Here is a 7021-nt window from a genome sequence, read left to right as displayed (position 1 = left end):
GCTGCCCAGGGAGGTGGTGGAATCACCGTCCCTGGAGATGTTTAAGCAAAGACTGGATGTGGCACTCACTGCCATGGTCTGGGTGACAAGGTGGTGTTGGGTCACAGGTTGGAGTTGCTGATCTCCAAGGTCTTTTCCAACCTGGTAAATTCTGTGATTCTGTGATGATTGTGACACTGCAGGGCCCTGGGGAAGCAAGGGGCCATTGTGACACTGCAGAGCCTCGTGGAACTAAGAGGCTCACAGTGAAACTGGGTACTGAAGGCACCACAGAACCAAGGCCTCATTGTGACACTGTGGGGCTGAATGGAAGCAAGGAGTCCAGTGGGACACTCTGGGTCCTCGTGGAACCATGGAGGCCACTGTGACTCTGCAGGGCCTTATTGAACTGAGGGGCCATTGTGACACTATGGAACCAAGGAGACCCTTGTGAGACCCTGGGGCCCAATGGAACCAAGGGGCCATTGTGACACTGCAGGGACTGGTGGAACCAAGGTGTGGTGGGTTCAGTGCTGGCTAAATGCCAGTGCCCCCACTAGAATATACTTACTAATTTTCTACTGTGAGATAGGATTAGATGGAAAGCAAAGCAGGTTTAAGACTTTAAAAGGGTATAAGGGAAACTTTATTAATAGTAACTAAATGTAAAAAATTAGAATTTGAATAAAACGTTTAAAACATTTCTTCTAGCTCCTACAACCTTTTCTTTCCCACTAAGAATGTACAGAAACAATTCAATCAGTTTATCACCTCTAGAATAGTCTTTCTTCAGTTCACTTAGGGAGAGGAGTCTCTCTTGTCATTTTATGGAGACTTCTCCACAAGAAAACAGTTCTCTCATTGCTTTTAATTTCCACAAACAGCAGCTGCCCAGGACTGCAATTGTGAAGTCCCTCCCATCTTTTCACAGCCTTTCCACAGCTGTGTTTGTGAGTTATGTCAACTTTTGGGGTATAAATTTAGGGATGAGCTATTCAAGAGCAAAGGTTCCCTTTATCTGTCTCTGACATCGTCTTCATCTCTGGGCACAGAGGTCTTCTTCTTTCCCTGGGGGCAAAGGGTCTTCATCACTTCTCTCGGTTCGAACTTCTCATGGGATCACAGCTACTTCAACATCTGCTTGCTTTAGCAGAAATGCCTTTGCTCATATCTACAATTTGAACACTTCCATTCCCCCATACTTTTAATGAGTTACAGGGAAAAAAGAGTCTGATGTACCAATTATATTTTCTCCATAGCTTTACAAGAGGATTTCAGCCCAGGACTGAGGCATCTCCTCAACCCTCCCATCTGGGACTTGACATCTTCTTACTGACCTTCATGTCTCATGTTGTTCTCTAGTTGTCTTTACTCTGTCCTTTTCTCTCACCGAGGCAGGACTGAAGGTCTGTAAGCCTTATCTATGCACTGAAAGAGTTAATATCTCTCCTGGGGCCTGCAGATGGTCATGTGCTTCCTGCTGTGTGGCAGCTGAAGCAATCGCGGTGATGGATTTTTCAGGCTGCCCTGGTGTGTCAGGATCAGCCCCATGGCCGGTCTCTGGCCCCTGCTGCACTCAATTCCAGGCTCAGGGCCACTCTCTGTGTGGGCTACAAGGCCGCCTCTGGCCTCAGCCACACGATCTCGTGCAGCGGCCACACTGGGGGGAAATGGCTGAGATCTCAGCTGGAACACGCCAGGGGCTGATGGCCTCTCCTCCCCCTGCCTGGCAGCTGCTGGTGCCCGGCTCTGCTGGGACAGGGCCTGGCAGGGTCCCTGCGAAGGGGCCCAGCCCTGCAACAGGGCCTACCTGGCCTGGCCTAGCTGAGACAGGAGCCAGGCCGGCCTTGTTACCTGTTCCCAGGATGGAAGGAAGAGAGAGCTTTTCCCCAGGTTTGTTCATCTTTCCACATGTGTGTTCACAGAGGCGTGTTCAGCTTTTGAGTGGTTTAACAAGGTGTCAGTCTTCAAAACCAGTCACTGATTGGTGCTGTTAGGCACAGAGGAAGCTCTCAGCAGCTCTTTTCAGAATAATAATTTTCATGGGCAGCTTCTCTGCAGTCTCGCTTCTGCGGCCACTGGAGCTGACGGGTCTGGCTAGCCACTCCCGGAGTGACCGGTGGAGCCTACGAATCCCGCCACTCCCAGGTTCTCGGCGAGAACCCCCGAGCAGTGGCTCTGTCTGCTGCGTGGTGACGCAGGCGAGAGCAGGACTGCGAAGCACTGAGGCAAAGGAAGGAAGGAGTGGACACGTGTTTGGATGCCAAGGTGCTTTATTTGACCCAGGTGGGCCCAGTGACGGTGTCGGGTAAGAACTGTTAGGGAGGCACTTATAAAGGGGAAAGGTGTAACGGACGGGGACGTGAGGGACCAATGAACAGAACCCAGGAGGGGGGCGTGAGGGACACACTGAACCAATAGGAAGGGCCCAGGGGAGGGAAAAGGCTCAGGGGACAAATCATATGTTAGGTGAGGGATGATTGACATAGAGGATTCTGGACCTGAAAGGGGACGGTTACAATGATTGACAGGTAACAGGCAGAAGGAACGAACCATTACAAGGGAGAGCATGGGGGGAACCGAGGGTCAAACCAAATTCTTAACTTATAAAATTAACCAACATTACAATAAACCCATATATAAAACATACAATGCTACACTTCTCACCAAATGTCAATTCATGCAAAACCAGCACATAAGGGAACATTTGTGACACTCTGGTGTCCTGTTGAACCAAGAGTCCCTCATGACACTGCAGGATCTTGTGTAAGCAGGGCTCCATTGTGACACTGCACCACCAGGGAATCCATTGGGGATCTCTGGGGCCTCATGGAACCAAGGGACCACTGTGATACTGTGTGGCCTTCTGAAACCATGGAGGCCATTGTGACGCTGCCAGACCTTGTGCAATGATGGGGCCATTGTGATGCTGCAGGGCCCCATAGAATCACGGGCTCAATATTGCTCCTCAGGGACTCAGAAAGAAGGACATAATTTTGACATTGTGGTGCCCCTTGGGACCAAGAGGCCATTGGGACACTATGGAACTAAGGGGACCATTGCTGCACTGTGCGACCTTGTGGGACCTTGGGGAACTAATGAACATTGTGAAAATGAAGGGCAAAAGGATCAAAGGGACTTTGTGACACCAAAGTGGTCCCATGAAACTAAAGGGACGTTGTGACATTCAATGAGAGGCGTCATTGAATCATGGACACCATTGTGACTCTCATGGAAACGTGGTGACACCAAGTTGGCTGGGAGTAATGACCTGCTGGAGGGTAGGAGGGCTCTGCAGAGGGACCTGGACAGGCTGGATCCAGGGCCCAAATCCAGCAAGGTGAGGTTGAACAAGACCAAGTGCTGGGTCCTGCACTTTGGCCACAACAACCCCTGCAGCGCTACAGGCTGGGGACAGAGGGGCTGGAGAGCGGCCAGGCAGAAAGGGACCTGGGGGCACTGATGGACAGCAGGCTGGACATGAGCCAGCAGTGTGCCCAGGTGGGCAAGAAGGCCAATGGCTCCTGGCCTGGATCAGGAATGGTGTGGCCAGCAAGACCAGTCCTGATCTGCCCCAGCTCTGCACACAGACATTGCTGCTGCAGCTCCAGAGAAGGGAACAAAAGGGGGATCTCAATCGAAAGTTTGCTGGGAGATCCTTTAGTTCATTTAAAGCCACTGAGAGCAAAGCCTCTCATTGACACAGTTTGGGGCCACAGAAAAGGTGGAGAGAAGCAAAGTTAGAAACAGCAGAAACAAGGACTTTTTTGTGGAAAATATTAAAAAAAAGATAACAAAGGGAAAAGAATGCCATGACCAAATGAACAAGAACTATTAAAGATGGCCCATATTACAAGTGATTTACAGAAATGTCAGCAGTTTAATGTTTCTGAAACCATCCAGTCATCAGTCTCCACACTGCAGCCTTGAGCTCCTGGTTCCTCAGGCTGTAGATGAGGGGATTCAGGGCTGGAGGCACCACTGAGTAGAGAACTGACACTGCCAGATCCAGGGATGGGGAGGAGATGGAGGAGGGTTTCAAGTAGGCAAAAAACCCAGTACTGAAAAACAGGGAGACCACGGCCAGGTGAGGGAGGCAGGTGGAAAAGGCTTTGTGCCGTCCCTGCTCAGAGGGGATCCTCAGCACGGCCCTGAAGATCTGCACATAGGAGAAAACCATGAACACAAAACAACAAAATGACAAACTGGCAGTAACCACAATGACCCCAAGTTTCCTGAGGTAGGATTTGGAGCAGGAGAGCTTGAGGATCTGTGGGATTTCACAGAAGAACTGGCCCAGGGCATTGCCATGGCACAGGGGCAGGGAAAATGCATTGGCTGTGTGCAGCAGAGCAGTGAGAAAGGCACTGGCCCAGGCAGCTGCTGCCATGTGGGCACAAGCTCTGCTGCCCAGGAGGGTCCCATAGTGCAGGGGTTTGCAGATGGACACGTAGCGGTCGTAGCACATGATGGTCAGGAGGGAAACCTCTGCTGACATGAAAAAGACAAACAGAAACAGCTGTGCAGCACATCCTGAGTAGGAGATGTTGCTGGTGTGCCAGAGGGAATTGTGCATGGCTTTGGGGACAGTGGTGCAGATGGAGCCCAGGTCGCTGAGGGCCAGGTTGAGCAGGAAGAAGAACATGGGCGTGTGCAGGTGGTGGCCGCAGGCTACGGCGCTGATGATGAGGCCATTGCCCAGGAGGGAAGCCAGGGAGATGCCCAGCAAGAGGCAGAAGTGCAGGAGCTGCAGCTGCCGTGTGTCTGCCAATGCCAGCAGGAGGAAGTGCCTGATGGAGCTGCTGTTGGACATTTGCTGTCTCTGGGCATTTCAACCTGCAGAAGGAGGAAAGACAGGGCAATGGAGGGGAGATTTCTCACAGAATTATCAAAGCCCTTTCTCATAGAGTCTTTCCTGCCACTGAACACCTCCTCCTTGTCTATGTCTAGGGGACCTTCCTTCACCTTGGTTGCTGGAGCCCTGATTGCTGCTGGCCAATGTTGTGTCAGGAGCTGGACCTTGGCCTGTAGGACACCTGGGAGTCAGCCCTTACCCCCAATCAGTTCATGGGAACAGTGAGGGCAGGGGCCAGTCCTGCTATTGGGACTTGGATAAAGAATGTTCAGCTAAGGCAGAGAAGATGCCTGGGGGAAGGGCTGGGGATGACAGAAGGCAGAATGAGAGATTCTGCTGCACCTAGGAGAACAGAGAGTCCAGGGAGGCAGGAGGGTTGTCTGAGGCTTAGTGCAGACTGAGAGGAGCTGCTCTGTCCCTCTCTCCTCTTCCAGCTGCCCTGGACTTGCACCTTTCTGAAATCCACTCCCGTGTTAGCCTGGACAGCCAGGAGACTCTGCTGAGAGCAGAGGGATCCCTGGCACAGAAAGTGGCTCCTGCCTTTCCCAGAGTCAGGAGAGTGGGCTCATTGCCAGCCTCCCAGGCTGCCCTGCCCAGAGCTCCCCGGGCACAGGGAGCTGGGACACCCCATTGCTGTGCTCAGCCTGCACAGGAGGAGCCCAAGGGCTGGGCCTGGCCCTGCAGCTGGAACTGCCATTCCAGAGAGCCCCTCAGCAATGCCAGCAGCACCTGGGCAAGGCAAGGGGAGAGAGAGCCAGGCCTGAGGAAAAGCCTTTCCCTGCCCAGCCCTGCCCAGCCCCTGCCAGGCAGCAGCAGGGCAGGACAGTGGCCCTCAGGCCCTGGTCAGCAGGGCATGAATGGGCACATGGCCGGAGAGATGCCCTTCATCTCTGGGGCTGCTCTGCCGGCCCAGGAGGGACTGAGGGCCCCGAGCCCCTGGGCTGAGGGCTGTGCTGGCTGCGAGAGGACACAAGAGCTGTGCTGCTCAGGGCAGTGTCTGCCCTGCAGGGCAGGCCCGGCAGGTGCCACATCTGCCCTGCAGCAGGGCTGCCCTCAGCACTGCCTCCCTCCCTCCCTGCCCACGGCTCTGCTGCTGGAGCTGCCCCAGCCCCAGCTGCTCCTGTGGCCCTGGGCTCCTTCCCTGCCAGAGCTGCCAGAGCCCAGCCCAGCCCCTGGGCCAGCCCTGCCCTGCAGCTGCTCAGCCCTGCAGGGATTAAAGAACAGCTCCCCCAGCCTGGGCACCATGGAAAGGTGATGCTGCATGGATCTGGAGGCTGGGCAGGTGCAGGCACTTGCTGAGGTGCCCAGGAATCCTCAGGATGTTGGTTTAAGAGCCTTAACTCCTGGTCTCCTATGCACAGCTGAGTTTCCATTGCCACCAAGCTGAGCCAGGGAAAAGTGGAAGCACAGATTCAGGAAAGCAGAGACCCAAAAAGAAAGTCCTGCCCTGAATGAGCTCACGACAAGTCCCCTCAGAAGGGGAGCCCTGCTCTGCAGCACATCCTCCTCCTCCTGCTCCTCCTGTGCCACAGAGAAACTGGGAGAGTCCTCCTGACACATCCCCCAGGCTCTGGGGTGTGCTGGCTTCAGGAGATCCCTCCAGGAGCACAGGGGACATTGCCCTGCACCCACACACTCACCATGCACAGGGCTGTGAAGATCTTTCCCCAGCTGAAGTCTCAGCTCAATGTCTTCCCAATCCTGATTGCCTTCAGCCTGTCTCTGCCTGGCTCCTGTGCCCTCAGTGCCTGCAGGCAGAGCCCTCAGCCCTACTGGGCTGGGAGAGGAGCTGGCCCTGGGAAGAGCTGTTCCTTTAAAGCTCAGCAGCACAGACACAGCACAAGGACTTTAATGAGCCTCTCAGGGATTTGGTGTTGTTTACATCAGACTCAGTCCCTGAGAGTGTCTTCAAAAAACTTTTCAGGAACTCGAAATTGAAATTCTGAAGTTTCTTGAAGTTTTAATGGATCCCACTGAGGAACATGACTGGGAAAGTGTCCCCAGGTTCCAGGTAGAGCAGAACCCTGGAGGCAGTGATGACAGCTGGGGACAAACAAGGCCAAGGTGTCTCTGGTGCTGAGCAAAGCTGGATGTGTTTGAGGAATGCCAAGGGCCAAGGCCTGAGCCCCAGGGCCTGGCCAGGCAGATCCTGTCCCTCCCTCCTTGCTCAGGGCTCTTGCCGGGATG

At 53.9% G+C, this 7021-nt stretch overlaps 1 protein-coding gene across 1 annotated transcript; it reads right to left on the bottom strand.

Annotated features, from left to right (window-relative positions):
• Positions 1–3859: 3859 nt before the first annotated feature.
• LOC129131835 (olfactory receptor 14A16-like) lies at positions 3860–4825 on the bottom strand. The gene has a single exon (XM_054650827.2). The coding sequence runs from the start codon at positions 4790–4792 to the stop codon at positions 3860–3862; it is 933 nt and encodes a 310-aa protein (XP_054506802.2). The 5' UTR covers positions 4793–4825.
• Positions 4826–7021: the final 2196 nt, after the last annotated feature.

This window comes from Agelaius phoeniceus, chromosome 33, assembly GCF_051311805.1.
Source record: "Agelaius phoeniceus isolate bAgePho1 chromosome 33, bAgePho1.hap1, whole genome shotgun sequence".
NCBI lineage: Eukaryota > Metazoa > Chordata > Aves > Passeriformes > Icteridae > Agelaius > Agelaius phoeniceus.
This window is presented reverse-complemented; position numbering and strand designations above follow the sequence as displayed.

Excerpts from the sequence above, each read along its gene's own strand:
- LOC129131835 (XM_054650827.2), bottom strand. The coding sequence starts at position 4,792 with ATGTCCAACAGCAGCTCCATCAGGCACTTCCTCCTGCTGGCATTGGCA.